General features: G+C 32.6%; 2 protein-coding genes across 2 annotated transcripts; both read left to right on the top strand.

Moving 5' to 3' along the window:
- The first annotated feature begins 580 nt into the window (after positions 1-580).
- LOC132750533 (protein GVQW3-like) lies at positions 581-1,586 on the top strand. The gene is made up of 2 exons (XM_060740528.1): positions 581-995; positions 1,377-1,586. Exons 1-2 carry the CDS (start codon positions 711-713, stop codon positions 1,419-1,421), a joined length of 330 nt encoding a protein of 109 aa, XP_060596511.1. The 5' UTR covers positions 581-710; the 3' UTR covers positions 1,422-1,586.
- A 1,679-nt stretch (positions 1,587-3,265) lies between these two features.
- On the top strand, positions 3,266-18,484 carry LOC132750531 (U6 snRNA-associated Sm-like protein LSm5). Its single transcript, XM_060740527.1, has 5 exons — positions 3,266-3,420; positions 14,124-14,219; positions 14,637-14,664; positions 16,384-16,456; positions 17,873-18,484. The coding sequence occupies exons 1-5, from the start codon at positions 3,381-3,383 to the stop codon at positions 17,903-17,905; spliced, it is 270 nt and encodes an 89-aa protein (XP_060596510.1). The 5' UTR covers positions 3,266-3,380; the 3' UTR covers positions 17,906-18,484.
- Positions 18,485-20,284: the final 1,800 nt, after the last annotated feature.

Genomic DNA, 20,284 nt, shown 5'->3' with positions numbered 1-20,284 from the left:
ACGTAATAATGCATTTATTTCCGTGTGAATAGACATAAGTTCTGAAATGATAAGCTGTTCGGGTCCGTTTTGCTACCAAAAAAAGTTATTTCACCAGGTAGATTTTCCGTATTTTTCCAGTAAATCCGATCGTTGAATCAGTTACAGGTGTAAACATATTTTTATACAAGTGAGTATCCCTAATTACCGACAAGAACCGTCAAGGATCGACAAGAATCCATGTGTTGTTATTAAACATGTACTCGTACATATTTAATACATGCAAGGCTTATTTATTTTCTTTTTATCTGAGTGTTTGTTTTTTTTATATATAGAAAATTAAAAATATGGTGACTGACAAGAAAAAAAATCGGGGTGTCCCAGAATTACGTGGACTTTTGCTATAACTTTAGCAATTTGTACACAATACCTTAAACATATCCTTAATGAATATGTCCATTATTTTTAAATTTCTAACATTGCTTCTCTATATTTTACGTCACTATAGTAACGCAGTATGCGCAGGGCGGGGCAGTCCAATATTTTGTATTAATAAGTTGTCTTTACTTTCGTATGTCTTGCGTATTAATACGTAAAAAATAGCGCGACGTCGTAAGCATATGCAGTGACGTCATATGAACGTTCGTTTGAAATTTTGACGTCATAGCTGTTTCCGTTATTGTTTACCAGCGGACAACTGACAACCGTTGCTCTTGGATATTTAACAAAAAATGACGTCCACGGATTACGCGGAACATCGGACTATCATCAAGTTTTGTGTTAATCTTGGGAAGACGCCAACACAGACGCAGAAAATGTTGGAAACTGCAAAAGTGAGACCTCTTGTTTGTCGATCACTCGTTTTCAAGTGGCATAAGCGTTTTCGAGACGGCCGGGAGGACATAGAAGACGACAAGGGTCGTGGGAGAAAGTCAACGTTGACTGCGGCGTCAATTAAGGAAGTCAAGGACGTCATAGATCGGGACAGGCGTTACAATGCTGAGTACTATTCAAGGGTAAGCAATAATTTTGTGTTTAAAAAAAATGATTTTTAAAAATTAAGCTAATCACAATTATTTTAAATGCAATTTATCCGCTTCAGCTTTTAAGAAAGTGAACCAAACTGCTATAGTAAGCAGTGCGCATGATAGGTTATTTCCCTTGTTAACGCACATTGTCTTTGCGTACAAAATAAACTCCACAATAATAATAATAATAATAATAATAATAATAATAATAATAATGATAAAAAAGAATAATAATAATAATAATGAAAAAATGAAATAAATAATAATAATAATAATACGGCGTCAGCATTATCACCGTCGTCTTAACACTAATATCGTAACAAAAGTTATTAGTAAGCTTTATTATTATTATTATTATTATTATTACAGTGTACGACCAGTGGATATATCGACACCATAGGTGTATTGAGTTAGGCGGCGACTATGTTGAAAAAAAAAAAACTGACAAAAAAAAACTGACATCCGACGCCACGCATTTATTAACAACTAGCGACGCCACCGGAATGACGTCGTCACGTCGGAATGGACTGCCCCGCACCCGCTACCCCTTGTCTCATTACCCTGCCCACAGACACTAATCCGGTTGCCGGACAACTTTGAAATTTTTTGTACTAATGCAATAAAGTTGCATTTTTGTTCATGTTGATATTGTTTGTTTTTATTTTCAGTAGTTTTTGAGTTACAGCAAAAGTCCACGTAATTCTGGGACACCCCTCGTACAATATATAATGATCATATAAAATTCTTAGCCATTATAAGAAGACCTTAAACCAATGTTGATATTTGGATATATATCTATAACTTTTACAAAACTGAAAAAAATGAAAGAATAATACATCCATTTACAGGAAAAGGAAAAAAACATAATAATATGTCTTCTGAACAGTCATGAATAATGACTTATGTCTTTGTTAAAAATTTTGTAGTACATTTTCATTTTTGGTAAATTTTATTTGAACAAGAATGTCATTTTTTAAATAAAATTATATGATGGGAATTACAGTGTTTATTTTAATGTTATGTTATTGTATAGTGTATGACTCTGAATAAAATTTAGTAAATCTGATTATTCTGTTTTTATCTGTTTTTCATACATTGATACATATTTGGTAAATTTTATTTGAACAAGAATGTCATTTTTAAAATAAAATTTCCTAATTATGAATTTCAACAAAAACAAATATTCTCTCAATGTATATCATGCAAATATAATATTGAGTTATCTCAATTATCACTCAATATAATCCAATTAAGGTGTAACAACTAAGGTATGTCAAACAAGTTTACTGATTAATTCATACAGCATACAATACTAAATATAAAAAAGTAGCCGAAACGTCTATAGGAGGTGTAAAGACCAAGGCCGAAATGTCCAGGAGGTGTAAAGACCAAAGCCAAAACGTCTAGGAGGTGTAAAGTCCTGAAATCCTTATTCTGGCGGACATACGTGGCACCGGTATAACACACAGCCTGGGTTCAATGCGGTGGGGGGGGGCGGGAATCCCGGGATCCGGGACGCCCGGGATCCGGGATCGTATTAGATATAGAGGGAAAACTAATAAACTATATTTGTGTTGATTATTGTCGTAATGAAAGGCAATTAAACGTTAAGTTTTTATTTTTTATTGTATGTAATGAACGTTAAATTAATTTAACTTAGGATATAAATATATTTAGAGCTATTTATTAACAAACTTAAAATGCGGAAATCACAATATATTATATGCCTAATTAATTGGAAAAAAATAAAGACTCTATTTTTGAATTGGTCAATTCCCGGGATCCCTAATCCCTATACGTTTTAATACGATCCAAGCTTTTCTGAAAACTATATTCTTGAACTGGCCAATTCCTCGGATCTCTATATATTTTAATACGATCCCGGCTTTTCTGAACCGGGATCCCTATATGTTTTAATACGATCCCGGCTTTTCAATTAATTAACGCTTTTTGTCTGTGAAAAAAAGGTTATTTTTAAAGATAAACAACATGTACTACAAATCAAACTTATTCAGAAATCTCTACAAAAACATTCAAATGATGATGATAATAAAAATATACTATACACCGAGAGTAGGTGGTCAATTCCCGGGATTACTATATATGTTTTATACGATCCCGGGTCCCGGCCTTTCTATAGGCGATCCCGGGATTTTCCCCTCATCGTTCATTGCTCTTCTCTCTTTTTGGCTTGCAGCCACGGCCTGTAAAGAGGAAGTGGAAAGTGGATACAGATATATCTTTGAAACACAAATCAAACAAAACGAAAAAAAGGGGAAAAAAATGATTTGCGAAAAAAATTAGTGGTGTTCATTCTTAGAGCCATTGTCATAGAGAAACAGTAACACCGCTTAGAAAACCCTCCACCGGAAAATGGCGACTTTCACAAATCCATCTCAACTTCTTCCACTCGGTATATTGTTTTTACATTGATGATAGTTTATTCAATGCATTTTATCTATGTTAAATCTTTGAAACAGATATTAATTTTTTCATAATTTGCACATATGAAGGGATTTTATACTGATTTGATGAGCAAATTGAAATAATTTTAAACAAAAATATTCTGTGTCATGTAGACGCTCATAAACTGATAAACTCATATAGCATGTGATGGTTTCACTTTTTTGGATATCGAACATGACTTTCTAGTATCTAGGCCATTTGTTGACGTCGTGGAATGGTTGATACATTTAAAATTAATAATATGAAAATAGGCAAAGCCTATGAACGGGGAAGTCGGTAAAAAATCCTTTCATTTTTCCGTTTTAAAGGTGTCATTCGGTATTATATGTACCCACTTCCGCTTTCAATCGGAACACTCGACGATTATTATTAATCCGAAAAGTTGAGATTTGTTGCGTTTTCGGAATACACCGCCTTTTATCATTGAGTGACATTGTAAATGGCGGCGCCTTACTAGAACTGACACTGAAAATTTCATTGATAGGTATAGAATTCTATATATTTTTTAATTGTTTTTTATTTGAATTTTCTTTCAAATATACACGTGTAGTCTATAGCCGGGCAAGCCAAAACCAAGCGGGCCCGGACTTTGACTTCCCCGTATTAAGTTGAAATTTGTATATTACTCGGAAAGTCCGTGCAGGGTTTCAGGTCCCTCGAGGGCTGAACAGGCTGGGGAATATTGCCGATTGAGCTATATAGCTCGTTTGAGCTATAATAGCCCGTTCGGGCTATAAAAAGAACAAAAGAAAGTGTCAAATGTCCTTTGAAAAAAACGACTATCCGAAAGCGCATATCCGAAGTATACCTAAACTACTCCATGTTCCCTAACACTTCGAAACGTGACATTGGTAAACACTAGCAGCCTCTGACATGCTGCGCCCACACATATAATGTTGGGAGAATATGTAAATTTATCTTATTAAATAGTCACCTGCATCTAAATAACTCTTATTTCTTCGTTTCGTACTTTTTCCAACACTGCAAATGTACCGGAAGTAATGAAAATACACGAACGAACACGCAAATGTTGTCATCTTCGTCAGCATCTGAAGCTGTCTAAAAATAGTAACAAATGGTAAAGGGTAGCCCAAAAATATTCTATTCCTTTAATTCTTTCAAATATCCGTTTGTTTACTTTTTTGGTGTTTTTCGGCCACTGAATGAAAAAAATTCGTTTTAACTCAATCATTGTTTTAATGTAGAGGTCAAAGTTGAAGTCCGTGATTTACTATATACAGGTCAATACAAGGTTATTCAGCAGGAAAAGTTATGTTTTGTATACAGTGCTTTCATTTTTAAACTGTTAAAGATGCTTTCATGCGGATGCAGAGAACATGATGTCATTTGTGATGATGGTGAGTCGGGGCCCATCTTTAAACTAACCAATAAAAAAATAAAAAAAGATACCATTCACATTTTAAGACAGAAAGAACTTATCAGTAAATATTGTAACTTTGTTTGTGAAAAATGTGTAAGATGGGTAGAAAATGATAATAGGGGTGTTAAACGCATTCTAAATACATGTGAGGCTTCCGATGTCATTAAACAGATAAGTGAAGGTGGTTTTAGTGAAGAAGAGCTAAAGGATATTGTTGGTGCAATCGGCAGTTTTGTATCCGATTCTATTTATCAAGATAGTGTTTACGTTAGTGAAAGTTATATAAACCCAGAATTCCTAACGTCTTTAAATTTGGAAGCCTGGTTGAAAAACCGTAATTGTATATTAACATCATTCTTATTAAATTGCTCCAAATCCACTTATACTGATAGAAAGAAAGTAGTATGCATAGCCAGTGGCGTTGAAAGTGTGTATAAAGCAAGAAACCAGAAATCAGTCACGCCGTTTGCTTTTGCAAATTACTTAGTGGCCTATTACATAAGCCACAGTAAAACTGTTGTTTCCTTTAATAACACTCACAAGCCTGCTGGTAGCTACAGGTCATTACAATCATGGCTAAAAAGAATAGCCACAACACCCTTGTCTCGTGAAAATGAAATGTTGAAGAAAGATTCAATTGTCTTTTTTGATAACAATCAAATTCTAGCCCGAAACTGGAGAGTAAACTACAACTACAAAAGCAAAGCAAGTAACAGACTCTTTCAATCACAGCTACAATACAATAATTTGTACTCTCCAAGCAACTGGCTATATAACTGCGACCCCAACATTCCTATTCATCAGATATTGAGCTCATTCCTAGAAGAACATGAGAAATCATACACAAAAATTAGAAATGTATTCCTCCAATCCAACATCGAAAAGATTATAGAGGAATCAAGCTTTATAAATGGCATTTTCAAGGACAGAATTAGCAGATTGATAGAAGGTAACGTATTTGTTTATATCATCTATAAAATTTAATTTGATAACTTCCCATTGCAACTAATTGTAATAATACCTTTCCTAAAAAAGTAATTGCTACATATATTAAAGGCACATTATACCTCGGTAATATGAAATATGTAAGAGGATACCTGAATAAAAAATCTTAAAAAATGAACTTAAATTGTTTATTACACGTAATGGGCCTTTAAATTTAATTATTAATTGTTGCTTCTTTAAAATAATAATGCACTGTTGTAAAGTATCGCTTCATTGGTCAATTCTGACTTTAAAAAATATTATTGTCATACATCAAAATATGAAAAGTATATTGGAAAACATTTAAACCTATTTCATTATATGATATTGTATCAACGGCTGTTTTCAATATCAATGTCATAAATCGTTAAAATGGGTATATAGACGATTATCTGAAATTGAAATAATATGTTTTCCATGTGAGAAGTGTAAGTGTGCATTCGAAAGAAAATGAAAAGGTTGTAAGGTTATATAAATATTCTCACCTATCGAATGAGGTGATATAATCTGAGAGCCTTTGACATGGGCTCATAAAACCTTATAAGAGAAAATTTATTAAAAAATTAATTTATAGCATGATCAGAATTTTAATATCTATGCTTTAAGGTTAAATATCATTTTGTTTTAGATAAATCTTTCATTTTTTTAATTTGAATATGAGTATTATGTAATTATGAAATATAAAAATACTATGTTAAAAATATATTTATGTTTATGCTCCTCCTCCTCATCAACATCATTGAATATAAGTTTTGAATAATTAGTTATAATTACCAATACTATCCTCCCAGTTGTCAGTTCTCAAACACCCTTGCCGCCCATACTCTGTTTTGTATGTTAGCTGCATTTGAGTGTTTGTTAATTTGGACAATTGTTTAATCTTAAAATAAACAAAGATAATCTTTAAAAGAAACATTCATTTTAGGTCGGCCAAAACAAGAAATGCTTCAATTTTATAAAGAAATGGTTGCTTCTATAGAAAGTTCAAAGGCAGATTCAAATTACATTTCCGATGGTATAAAACTTTTCTTATAATTTTTCTTTATAATTTTAAGGCATAATATATGTTGTTAAAGCCTTTTCTAATTATGTATTGTAATTCAACAAATGTAGTAAGAAAACAGAATAATCTTGTTAACAATAATTTTGTTTACCTTTTGTTGAATTGTTTTTAACCTTTTGCTCAATGTATTCGATCTTGCACAGCCATCCTCCAGATAATTTGTTGTCACTATTTTACCGGTATGATGGTGTTTGGCTCGACAATCCTGCCCCACCTTATTTTTTCCTGGGTTGAACGTTTTTCCCTTAAAATTGTAAACAAAGTTTGTAAATGATAAACGTATTTTTTTACAGGTAAATTAATACTCTACACACATGATTTACATAAAAAACCAAAACAATACTGTTGTGTTTGTTTGAATCAAAATGCTATTGTTATAGGAAAAAGCAATTCTATATAATGTAAAATAAATGAAGCAAATACAAAGAATTAAATATTTCAGATGACAGTAGTGAGGACGATAATTCTTAACGATGTAACCAAAGGAAGAAGGTATTACATATTTCACAACCTACCATTATGGACACCTCGTATATAAGCTGCACGAAATTCACGTGTAGTAGTAGTCAATATTTAAGATACCGAATTGCTATTTGGCGAAAAAATGTGTAACAAGTATCCTCAGAAATAATGAATTTAAAATTTGGAAATTATTTTGGACACACACTGTACATTTGTTACTATTTTTAGACGGCTTCAGATGCTGATTATGATTACAACAATATTTTGAAAAAATAATTCGTTCGGTCTTTTTCATTCACTTCCGGGACGGCTCCAGTGAAATTTCAAGTTACGAAACGAAGAAATAAGAGTTATTTACATGCAGGTGACGTTTTAAAAAGATAAATTTACATATTCTCCCAACATTATATGTGTTGGCGCAGCATGTCGGAGGCTGCTAGTGTTTACCAATGTCACGTTTCGAAGTGTTAGGGAACATGGAGTAGTTTAGGTATACTTCGGATATGCGCTTTCGGATAGTCGTTTTTTTCAAAGGACATTTGACACTTTCTTTTGTTCTTTTTATAGCCCGAACGGGCTATTATAGCTCAAACGAGCTATATAGCTCGATCGGCAATATTCCCCAGCCTGCTGAAGCGCTCTTGGATAACATGTATGACATGATAAATTAAATTGAAATCACATTAAAATCAATAGAAAAATATATATAACAAAATTGAGAAAAATTCACAGTTAACTGGGCCCCGCCATTTTGAAATCATTTTGAGCTAAATATTGATATCAGAGCTCATTTCTCTTGTAATTTTGTTGTGATTAACGCTTCCGAGGGATCACTTTGTTTCCAAAATTTTGCCAAATAACACTTCCGGTGAAAGAATGATGTACAAAATCAGACAATAAACATACATTGATTTCATTGATAAGAACTATAGGTACGGTGATAAATATTAAAGTTACTTTTACATATCCTTTTTGATAAAATAGCACATCAATTATAAAAAACGTAAAAAAAAACTGTGATAAGAGTTTAACAAAAATGGTGGAAGGGATTTTCCAAACACCTACTCATGAGCAGTGGTCCCCTTTTATGTTCGGAGATTTTCCGAAATATTCCTAGCACTCCGATGATAGGTTGAACACCACAAATTTATTTGTTTCTGTTTACTGTACAAAATACCTGCATTTAATTTAATATTAACAAAGTGCAAGAAAGATCTGGTTTACATGTACACTAAACATGTTATGGTGTCAGTGTTTTTTTCCCTGCTTTGGGAATAGTGCTGGTACCGGACAGATTGGGGAAAAAATCGATCAGTTTGACTCAACATTAGATGCAAAATATTCATTGGGAATTTTTTTTATCCAGGGAGACATGAAAATTGTGCATAATATACTGGCATGCGAGCAGTTCCCGTACAGAAGCAGTACCCGTATTTTTCATTTAAACGCTTGATTTTTACTTGCATTCTTCAAAAATTAATTTCAAATCAAGCAGATACATAAACGAGACAAAATCTAAGTGTCAGTTCGGCAGTACGTATATAAAGTCTCATTTTAAATCACTTTCACCTGTGCGTCGTCAAAACGTGACCTTGTTTTCTCTGGGGGATCCGTCCTTGTGCGCATGCGCAAAAATACTTACACGTGAGGCTTGTAAGGGTTTTCCACTAATACCACCTGTTTACAAATAAGTAGGCAATGTGATGTAAACTTGTTTAATTATCAGAATGTTGACCAATATTACTATATATAATAATTTTATGGCTTTGATGCGTAAAATATCATGCATACAAGCATGCTATTGCATGTGAATGCGTTGGGGTAACGGTACCGGGTAATTGATACCCGCGTTTAGTCTACGCTCTATTTCCTGAATTACATCATTTATCTCTTAGATAATGGTCTGTTCAACAATTATAAATGAAAAATAGGTCCGATATAATAAAATTGTATAATTATAATGGGTTAGATTTTATGTACGGGAACTACTTCTCTTCATACAAAATAATGGATAATTTCGGTACCCCATATGAGGCCTCATAAGTAAGGGTTATACTATGTTTAGAACATGATGGAATTTCCATGATTTGTGTGACGAGCTGAATATTGATGTGTAACATTCAAATTTTGGTGAGTGAGCGTAATGAAAAATAATGTTTAAGTAACTATGATTTTTGTACGGGAACTGCTCGCATGCCAGTACACTTTAAAACCATGTATTATAACTTTAATGATTATTTTTGCTACTTGAGGTTAAAAAAATAAATGATAATCATTACAATTGTGCATAAATAATGTTTAGGTGTGAAACACTTAAAAGTACGAAATGAACTCATGTGATTATACAATGTACTTGGTTTTTATCGTATATCACTTATCAATGGCATTATTGTTTTTGTTTACCTTTAAAGTTGCCGATTTTTGAGGAAATTTTCAGTGTTATTTTGGGAATTTATCAGTCACGAATAGGGAAATTTGCTGTCTATTTTCTATTGGGAATGGTGCCGTTTCCGGTATCAGTTATATAAGGAAAAAACTCTGTGTTTAAATCATATGAGCTGTCTGCGCCCTAGGTAGCACCTAATTTCATAATTATTATATATTGTCTATTTCATAGGTGTTTGGCATGTAATTGGTCACTTCCTTCCCCCCCCCCCCCCCCCCCTTACCCATTTACAACCCTCCTACCTCTCAAAACCATGTAAACTGCAGTATTTTTCATTTGAAACATGTTTTAATATTTGATATACCGGTATGCTTTTAATTCAATTTTCTTCATTTCCCACAAAAAAAAATAAAAAATTGATACATATATATCTAGAAAAGGTATGTAACTCGCCCCTCATTTTTCAGCACTCATCTTAACTCATTCGACCCGTACGCCGAGTATAGTCGTCGTCTTTATCTGTTATCGTGTACCGCGCGCCGAGTATAGTCGTCGTATAAAATTTATCGGCTATCCCGCATGACGAGAGTAGTCGTCGCGTATTGAACTACTACTGTATACCGCGTGACGAGTTATGTCGGCGCATTTCATTGGTTGTTTCGACGGATTATATTTAGATTTGAGGTATTTTGACCAATCAGGAAACGCGTTATATGTATAGTATAAAGGTTTACCTATACGAAAGTGAAAATTTTATCAAAATATCTCTATCTGAAAAAAAGTTATATTGCGTTAAAAAATGGAAAATCGGAAGAATTTATTTGACATTATGTTTGATACGGACACGGAAAATGGCGCAAATTCGGATTGTGACATTAGTCTCGATAGTGAAAGTGAGATAGAATCAATCGGATAGATCGAGTGACAGTCAAAGTGAAAATGAAAGTGCGGACGAAAATGAGGAATATTCTCAGTGGAAGACAAACGATCGGTCAGAATTGCCTAAGAGACCATTCACAGGCCCAAATCCAGATCTTGATTCGGACTCAAATGAATTTGATTTCTTTGAACTGTTCTTTTCTGTGTTTCTGATTGAGCTACTTTGTAAAGTAGACAGTAATTTTGATTTTGTTTACAAAAATATTTAGTTGATGACCTTTTTTTACATTCCTTTTTATCCAGAAAAGTAACATAATTGAAAGCTCTAGAAAATAAGAGTAACTGTTCTAATGTAAGAAATACAAAAATGTAAACACCTTACAGTTTTTGTATTTATTTTGTAATTATTTTTATATTATTATTATTATACTGGTTGGAGACCACCAAAACCGGACAACCATCAAACCCGGACGGCCCAGAAAATGCTTAATTTAGTATTTTCTTTGTTCAGTGGATGTCAGTCACTTTTTTACCAACAATAAATGCATGTTTCTTCTATAATTAAGTAAATAAATTTATTCAACCTCCGTAACTGGTAATATTTTAATGTCTATTTCAAGAATGTTGACGTTGAAATTTGGGGGCCAGGAAAGCAATGCCTGACCTCATATACCAGCTATAATCATTTGCAGAGTAAACAATAGAATATCCAAAACTTCAGCATTTGTTGCTGACATATTGTATATCATGTTAAAAATCAAAAATCAAAACACCCAAGCTTTTATCTGAATTAAATCACGTCATGTACATATCTGTCCGGACACATGGTACTGTAGTGTAGACAATTTAGGTAATTTTGATACCCTCCTTGTCGGGCCTCAGATATAAGTGTCAATACATTCAGAAATAAACAAACTAGTTTGTAAGTTAGGGGAAGAACCTAGCTGAACTGTGTCAAATTTTTAGGTCTCTATGTTAAGAATTATGAAATCTGTACGGAAAAATGTTCAAAAAGTGTCCGGTTGATGGTTCCCGACCAGTATAGATCTATAATTTTTATAATTATTATATATAATTTTGAAATTATCTAAAATTAATCCACACATTTAAGAATTTTCATTCATATTTCATATATCGATTATTTTTTCCGGCTAATATTTTCTTACTTTTAGACACAGTAGTAAAGATAAATTATTGATTGTTTCCTTTGAAATTTTCTTTAAGGAAAAAAACAACAGGAAAATAAAAGTTTTTTTAATGAATATGAATTTCTGATGTATATATACCTCTGCACCATAAATGTTACATTTCTTGTCTGTTTTTATGAGCTCCATAACATAATACTTATATTTGCTCATTAGTCATTACTATACTTATTTATTTGCATAATGCTTCCAAAGTATTAATTTCTAATTTATAAATTTCTCAATATGTTTTTTAAATTATTATATTATGGAGAAGAATGTTTTAATAGAAATTTATACAGTAAATAAAGTTCTTTTATTACAAATAAACTGATTTTATGTTGAAAATCTTCTTTATTTTATTGATAATAAATCAGTCCAACATGTTGCCATAGTGATGGAAGTTACACCACTGATTAGGTAATTTTATTGCCAACATTTATGTGTCATTTCAGCTTGATTGGATTAAAAATGAGACTGCCAGAGGCAAATTACATAATGCACCCCCTATTATTTATGACCTGTCAATAAAACAGTGCAATATCCCTCAGGGAGACAGTTTAGATAAAATCAATAAGGTACCTAGGAGTTGGCTTATCAGTTATCAGTAGGGTTTAAGTGGTAGATAGTGTACAGGGTTGAATGAGTTAATATGAACTCCATAACTCCCAACATTTTTTCACCAATTTTCAAAATTTTGGTACCAAATGGTAAGAAATTGATTACTCTTAAAGAAAATAAAGCTGTCATTACAATCATTTCAAGTTGTAAGAAGATAAGTTATCTCGAAGTCACCGCAAGTGTAAGTCAACAGAGACCTGACCGCTTGGTTTTTGTCAGAATTACCAATACAGGCAAATGAAAATCCTGTTCTTGGCGTAAAGGTTTTTACTTTCCTTAACACTGATGATGAAAAATAAGTTATTAACCCATTACTTCATGAGCATTTTGTGAAAAATGGCTTTTTTCATTGAAAAGTCTCCCGTTACAAGTTCAAATTGCTATAATACTATAAAAACTGCTTCAACACTAATCAAACTTGGCACAAATGTTGACTGGACCATTGCCCTTGCAACAACATGCTCAGGCTTAAATTTTCTGTTACCATGGCAATGAGGGGACATATCAAAATTGCCAAAAATCACTATTTTGCGTTGATTTTTTCCATCAAACTTGATTTCAAAGTGCTGCAACTTCTCAATGGATTGAGATAGAGTCAAATGCTTTTCAGCGTTGCTTACACGTTACCTTATGATCAATCTGGGGTGATGAGGGGGACTCCGCCCCCCTTCTAACCCCCCCCCAAACAGAAGGGGGCACATCTTTTGGTTTTGATGTATCTTTTGGTTGGGGGGGCCACGCCGAAAAAGAGGTCACTTTTTTTAACAACATTTCTCAAACAAAAACAAGTGTTGGGGGCCTAAATAAGGCATTTTTTCACCATTTGAGGGGGGGGTGAACAAGGCGTTTAAAGGCGTTTATATAACGTAATGGGTTAAGACAAGAAATTAACATTTGAATCATAGGTCCTCCACCAAAACTGTTTAAATTTTGCCTCCAGTGTCAAAATTTGGGCCATCTCTGGGAACATTGATCAATAACACAAAATGTGTGCCTAAATTGGATGTGAACATAACACAGCCATAAATCTGCAGTTGCTTATGTCTAACTATGTTCCAGATCTAAAGGAAATTTTATTCTAAATAGAGTTTTAGTTTTCTCAATTCTTCATAAAATGATCCTCTAACAAATTTTAACAGCCCAATTTAAAGAGAAAAAGTTTTAATTAAAATTTCTGATAGTTCATAAAGCATAAAAAACATATATTTCCTTTTCTGTCACATTTCTATTTAGGGCTGTTATTGAATATCGCGATATCGATATATCATCGATATACATAATCCGAAACAATATTGATGCACACTTTCAAATATCGATACAAGCTAAAAAAAAAATTCTTTATGTTAGTAAATATATACCTCTCAATTTTGCTTAATAAGAGAAGTCGCTTTTTTTCCAGTTTTCTAGGCTAACTTGAACTTTAAGCTCTGTTTTCAAATGTCAGTGACAAAAATAACAGAAAAAAGACACTTTCTGTTAGTTTGTACTATATGTTATGTCTAATACAAGCATGCATATCACTATGATTCCAATTTAAAACACACATTTAAATGTTTTTCATTGTATCTTCTGTTAAAGTCAATATATCAATATATCGTCAATATTTGTCTCTCGATATATCGATACAAAATTGTCCATCAATGACAGCCCTATTTCTATTCGACTATAATATATACAATTACATTTTCAGAGTTGGTTGACAAGTGTATAGGATCAAGAATTCATATAGTTATGAAGAATGATAAAGAAATTGTAGGAGTACTTCTGGGATTTGATGACTATGTCAGTATCCTTTGTCGGTTAAGCTAGAAAGTCAGCTTCTCTCTTTTACCAGTGTTAGTGTGTATATTTTACCCCACCACATATTGAATTCTTGTTCAGAGATTTGTCTTGTGATAAACTTTTGTTTGAATTAATGATTTGAATACCAAATTTGATCAGTTTTCTGGTATATGTTTGTCCTATACTATAGTCATCACCATGATCTATTAGCTGAAGTAAAGTGTGGTTATTTTATAAATGAATTTTTTTTATTTTAGTTTTTAAATTTGAAATTTTAAAAATATTAAAATGGCACTGTCTGCATTGCAAAGGAAATATTTCCTGTAGCTTATTTTATATTCTGAACATAATGTAATGTAGAATAATTCACACAGGAGAAATGTTAGGAAAATACAGCTTATTCTCCGTAACATTTGCTCAGATATGGTATTAGAAGATGTAATTGAATTGTAAGTATAAACTTCTTCGTCTTTTTTTTTTTTTTTTTTTTAATAATTGGAATATATTGCATTTTATTGTGACCGCATGACACTTATCTAACACTTGAAAATATCTCTTAATCGTAAGCTTACTGCCACAAACGACGAGTGCAGACAAAGATCAGCCAGCACATCCGTGTCATCTAATTATGGGTTGCACTGTATGTTATTCAGACAGTTAAAGTAACCTTTATAAAAATCACATTGAAGAATTCATGCTTACATGTGTATCTTGGTTTTTCATGGCTAAAAACTTGGCTTTAATGTATGCATATTCTGTATTTTGTGTAAGAAGATTTTAGTTATTAGGGTCATTCATTAGTTTCTGCAGCTAGATTCTAAAGTATAAAATTGTTTCCTATTTCAAACCTTCAAAGTATTCCCCCTTTACCGAAATGCATTTTTTCAAAAACTAAAAGATATTCTTCTTTTGGAATCTGGCGCAGACACTGGTAAATTGCACTACAGAGATCATCACTGTATCTCTATATCTTTTCCCAAAAGTGACATTACAAAATGTATACCCAAACAAGAGATTATAGGGAGTTTGAACAGATGAAAGTCAAAATCAGTTTACATTTTTCCATAATTCCTTTCAATTTTATGAATAACTCACATGGCCCTATGAAATTTCTGTAAGTATATGTCGGAATTCATCTGTACATGTACCATTCAATATATAAAAAGACTTTAAATATTTAAAGCAAAGTTTTATTCTATCCTTAATATTTTCAAATGTCAATGGTTGTCAATTACCATTATAACAGTCAATCTTTTAAAAACATTTTACAATGATGAAATAAGCATAATGTCATTTTAAGGCTGGGAAACAGAAAAATGTGGCTTTGACTTAAGTCAGGAGAATAAGGTTGATGGTTTACAACTTTAACATTTTCATATGCCATAAAAGACTAAAACAATCTTGCTTTGTGAGAGGAGGAATTGTCATGTAATGTGTATAAGATGGAGTCATGACCATGCTTTGCTTATTGTAAAACCCATTCACTTTTTTCTGTACAGAATTTCAGTGACTTTGTAATGATGGACCTTTATGCAATACAGGGCCATTTGATTTCTTCACAACCACTCTATGTTATAATTCCTTCTTTGTGGCTCAAATATATGCACCCAAGTTTCATCACCTGTCAGTATGTTAGAAATAACTGGACTATCGAAGTCTTTGTATGTTCTCAGATGTTCTTTGGCACACTTATAGCACTGTTTCTTTTGCTCCTTAGTAAGCAAATGGGATACCCACCTAGTGCAAACCTTTCTTACACTCAAATTCTTGGTCAGAGTGAAAAAAAACTTTTTGATATGCCAGTACTATTAGCTTGCAAAAAAAAACTTGTTTAAAAACTTGCATCCTACACTGGCAGTTATGTTTGCCTAACAGAGGTTGTAGGCCCTACCTGAACAGTAGTCATCCTTGACAGACAATTTCCCAGCTTTAAAAGCTTTTGAAATGACTTGAGGCCAATGATATGCCACACAATTTATTATATATCTGCATTGTGACATTTGTTATAGTTTTGGATTTCTGTTTTATTGTCCATTGCACAATATGGTCAGTAAATTGGTCAGTGTATATGACTGCATGTATTTCTAATGGAATGCCTCATATGTGTATGATTTAAAATACTGTAGACATAACTTATTAAATAATCCTCATATTTGCCTGTTTTATAGTGAAAGTACTCCAGAAGGAAGACGTGTGACAAAATTGGACCAGATTTTATTAAATGGAAATAACATTACCATGGTAAGTTTGATAGAAGAATACTTGTTCAAGAATATGTGATCTATTATAATTATTTAAGCACTATTCCCAGCTATCATGCATGTAAAACAATGCTTCTATATATTTTATGTTTTAATGCCCCGTCTATCCCACTGTCCTGCTGTCCATCCATAGACTGACTGATTAGTGGAATGTTGGGGCACATTCAACATAATTTATTTTGATTTAAAAAAAAGTAAATTCATATTTCTGATTTTGCCACATAACATCACAATCATGCTGACCATCATGATATCACAATAGTTAATAGTAACAAATGTACATTTTTATCATGTAATGTGTTTAAGATAATTTTCTCAAAAGTTAATTCTAGCAGTTATGGTTTACATGAGAAATGTTATGCATTGTGTGATGTTAACCAGCTGTCTATACACATTACAATACCACTCAGTACTGAGCTGTCGTGCTATGTTAACACATGTTGTTCAATACTTATTTGTGAAGATTTCAAATGATGCCCCTTCAAATGTTTTATTGTTAATGATACTGAAAATTATTTTCACAACAGGCATGGACATAAAGTGAAACAATTAGTGAAAAATACAATATTCAGCTGTGTTAGATCTCAGATAATGAACAATGATAATTATAAAACATGACCCTGGTGTGTAATAGAACCATTTAATAAAAATATATTGCACTGGTGTAATAGCACTTTGACGTGACATCATTGGCTTTATATACAAACATAGTGGTGAAGCACTCTTTTGTTAGTGTTACACTATAGGCATATCAATGAAAAATAACTTTTTTACTTTAAATCCTTCTTATTTTGGATATGTGATAAATAAAAAGGTTTGCATAAAATGAATTTATCTGACTGGGCATGTTTAATAAATTTAGTATTTAATCTACACTCATTCAGTATCTTCTATGGTATAAAATGAAACTATTTATCAAACTGTTCTCCTCTATTAATCATATTGTCATATTATATTTTGCATTAATGTGCTGTACTCAAAACTCCTGTGAAGTTTGTTCAAAATTTAACATGCTGTTGATGAAGTAAATATTGTTAAAAGACTTTGTTGGCAATGATGCCCAATCATTAGCCTGGGTTCCATTCTGTCGATGTTTTTATGGTTCTGTTTGGCAAATCGACACTGTTACTATCAAAACGACAAACAAATACGGAATAGCGCTTTTTAATTTTGAACATATGTTATGAACAAAGCAAAATAAAAAATGTTATAAATAAGCAAAAACTATCAATGCCTGAATCCCAGACTACCCAGTCATTATACAACAGGCATCATTTTATCAACATAAAGCCCACCTCTGAGTTTTTGTGTACCTAGGTGAGCAGGTGAAAAAAAAGGTGAAGAAAAAAGTCATAAAATTTTGGAAATATCATTTGTATGTGTATTATGCTTTCAGTTGGTACCAGGAGGGGAAGGACCTGAAGTCTGACCTATGTTTGATAATTGTATGTGTGCTGGATGGAGAGATGCAATAGTGAAGAACAGGCATTGTGAAGAAATGGAGAAAATAGTTTAACATTAAAACAAAAACATGTGGGAAACACTTATTTTTATGTAATTCATTATATTTTTTCTTTATGGCTTGAGCATCAAATTACAGAGAGATGTAAGCTATTGTATATGTTACGATCTTTTATGTTAACAAAAGAATAAGATTACCGCTCAGTAAATAGAACTTTAATAAACTCTAAAGCAGAAGGATACCTTGACTTTCACAGTGTTTTTGTGTGTATATAAATCTACATGTGTATATAATTATGTACAATGTATATCTGTGTTTGCAAGAAATATCAAAATTCTAATTTTGTTCTCAAGTGCTTTGTTTTATTATAAAAAGATAGGTAAAATCATAAAAGTGTTCTTTGATTTATCCAGCTTTTGTCTAGTTTAATCATGTTTTTAGATTATTTAAAGGGTTTCATTCTTACTTTTTCCCTGAGAAAACAGCATTTATAATGAAGTTATGTTTTGCTGATAACCATGTGACGTCATCATAGGCTAACCATGTGACGTAATAAAAGAAACTTGACATTAATTGCTTAGTACTGGTTGGTTCTAGGAATGGATTTGAGCGTGTTTCAATAAGCTTACAGCTTCCAAAACAAACTAAAATAAATTTGTACATGTATTAACTAACTCTTTTAATCTGCTAAAAAAAACTCCTTTAAATTCAAAACCTGATAAATCTGTTAATAACAAGCTCATCAAGATAGATGTTAATACATGTATGTTTAGAAGAATTAGAAGTAATAAAGTGTGCAAATATTAAAGTGTGGTGTGTATTACTTCAGATTGGCCGACTGTGTATGGGATTGTCTGGTCCTAACAATTTATTTTGATTATCTACTGTTGTCGGAATTACCTCAGAGTTTGTCTTGGTATCCTTGCAAGGTCTTTCTTGATATAGATTCAGTGTTGTTTGTCAGACTTTTGTTCTCATACGAGTATATTTTGCTTGTGAGGATGACATGTACAGGGTCAACCTGTGGTAATAGTCACAATTTGTGTGGTGCATCCCACAATTCACTCAAAAATACACACAAATATTAGAGAGTAGTCACCTACACATAGAGGAAGCTATACATAGATCCCTGACCTGTACAAGTCTAATTATCAGATAAGTGGATACAATAAGAATTTCACCACAACCTATTTCTTAACAAAAAAGCACATGTCAATGTTTGTGGTTAAACTTTTTGTTATTCAAATAAAAGATCAGAGTAGGGATATATCATTCAAGCTTGTTTACAAAAAGCTTCTGGCTGTATATTGGTTTCACCTTGTACCTGAAATTATGCAAGAAGGGACACCTGAAGTCTTCATCCAGCAGTCAAACTAAATCAACACACATTTTATAGGTTGCACAATATTGTGGACTTACTAGTTCTAGAGAGGCCTTTCATACACCTAAGGTGACCTTACATTCTTTATCGTGTATAAGAAATTCCATTATAAGAACTGCTTACTTGAGAGTCACAGTGGTGAAATGTAAGTCAGCCACAAAGAAATTTTAACCAGGCTTCTTTGATTATAAACTTTCTCAAGAAGTTGTGACATGATTCATATAAATGCGATGTCTTACTAATGTTTTTTTGTGCACCAACTGTCCGGGTGGGGGGGGATTTAAATTTACCTTTGTCCATGCGTTGTGTCACATGTAGCTTTAAAAGTGCTTGTGCTGGCCAACAAACTTTACAGAAATCTTGATGTGCATGTGAAGTTGTGCACCTGGGATTTAGCTTGTAAATTAATTCTGTTTTGTCTGAGTAATTGCCCTTGCCTTAATCAACCTAGAATAAAGCAACTTTACAGGAATGTTAATCAACATTTGAGCAGTGCACCTGCGGTTTTGTGTGTCGATTTTTCCAATTTGAAAAGAGTTATTGACCTTGACTTAATATAAATTTGTTTCAAGCTCAAAAAGTATTTGACCTGTAGTCCTGAAACTGTTTATGAATGTTGGTCACATGTTTTGCACCAGAGGGTTTGCTTGTGGATTTATACAGTATTTGTTATTGCCATTGACTAAGTAAACAGATTTAAATTTTCAACTTGTGTAGGGTGTAGCCCAAAAGATATTTGACCTAGAGTCAGTAGACTGACAAATGGTGGAGTGTGGGGGCACCTGTGTCCTATAGACACATTTCTACTTAATCTTTTTAAGTTTTATTACACTTTGTCTGCAAACATTTTTCTCATTTCCTGAGTTTCAGATAACATCTATATTTTAAGGGTTGATTGGTTTGGGGTAAACACCATAATAGTTACAATAACTGGAGTGGAAAATATTGAGACAAATACAAGGTAA

This window comes from Ruditapes philippinarum, unplaced genomic scaffold, assembly GCF_026571515.1.
Source record: "Ruditapes philippinarum isolate M1 unplaced genomic scaffold, ASM2657151v2 ctg1652_1_1_1_1, whole genome shotgun sequence".
Classification (NCBI taxonomy): Eukaryota; Metazoa; Mollusca; class Bivalvia; order Venerida; family Veneridae; genus Ruditapes; species Ruditapes philippinarum.
This window is presented reverse-complemented; position numbering and strand designations above follow the sequence as displayed.

Coding starts and splice junctions, on each gene's coding strand:
- LOC132750531 (XM_060740527.1), top strand. CDS start 3,381: ATGGCGACTTTCACAAATCCATCTCAACTTCTTCCACTCG. Junction 3,421..14,123: donor ATCTCAACTTCTTCCACTCG/GTATATTGTTTT, acceptor TTACATTTTCAG/AGTTGGTTGACAAGTGTATA. Junction 14,220..14,636: donor GGGATTTGATGACTATGTCA/GTATCCTTTGTC, acceptor ACATTTGCTCAG/ATATGGTATTAGAAGATGTA.
- LOC132750533 (XM_060740528.1), top strand. CDS start 711: ATGACGTCCACGGATTACGCGGAACATCGGACTATCATCAAGTTTTGT. Junction 996..1,376: donor ATGCTGAGTACTATTCAAGG/GTAAGCAATAAT, acceptor TTATTATTACAG/TGTACGACCAGTGGATATAT.